Raw genomic sequence first — 387 nt, forward strand, 5'->3', positions numbered from 1 at the left:
CGGGCCTGGGCCGCGCCCCGCTCTCCTGGGAGAGGCTCCCGGGCTCCACCAGCGTCTCCTTGAGGCTCTGCTCGCGGTCGCAGAAGTCCGGCTTGGGCTTCTTCTGCCCGAGCAGCAGGGCGGCGCGGACCTTCAGGCACTGCCCGGGCAGGTAGCCCTTGTAGCAATTGTAGAGCAGAAGGCAGAGGAAGAGGACGAAGAAGAGGAGGAAGAGGGACATGAGGAGGCGGTTGTCGCTGGACTTGAAGTACATGGTCCTCTCCGAGTGCAGCTGGGGCACCGTGTTGATGACAATCTGCGGCTCGCAGGACGTGCCAGTGGGCGCGGGCGGCGGGGTGGCGGCCCCCAGGGAGGTGGCCTGCACGGCGGGGGTCGGCGGGGAAGGCC

General features: G+C 68.5%; 1 protein-coding gene across 1 annotated transcript; it reads right to left on the reverse strand.

Moving 5' to 3' along the window:
* Window positions 1–4: 4 nt before the first annotated feature.
* LOC110594894 (semaphorin-4D-like) lies at window positions 5–382 on the reverse strand (the record flags this gene model as incomplete). Its single annotated transcript, XM_021709090.1, has 1 exon — window positions 5–382. A coding segment is annotated over one exon (378 nt), but the record flags the coding sequence as incomplete, so codon positions are not given.
* Window positions 383–387: the final 5 nt, after the last annotated feature.

The sequence above is a fragment of the Carlito syrichta genome, unplaced genomic scaffold, assembly GCF_000164805.1.
Source record: "Carlito syrichta isolate Samal-C Ts95f unplaced genomic scaffold, Tarsius_syrichta-2.0.1 Scaffold157724, whole genome shotgun sequence".
Lineage (NCBI taxonomy): Eukaryota > Metazoa > Chordata > Mammalia > Primates > Tarsiidae > Carlito > Carlito syrichta.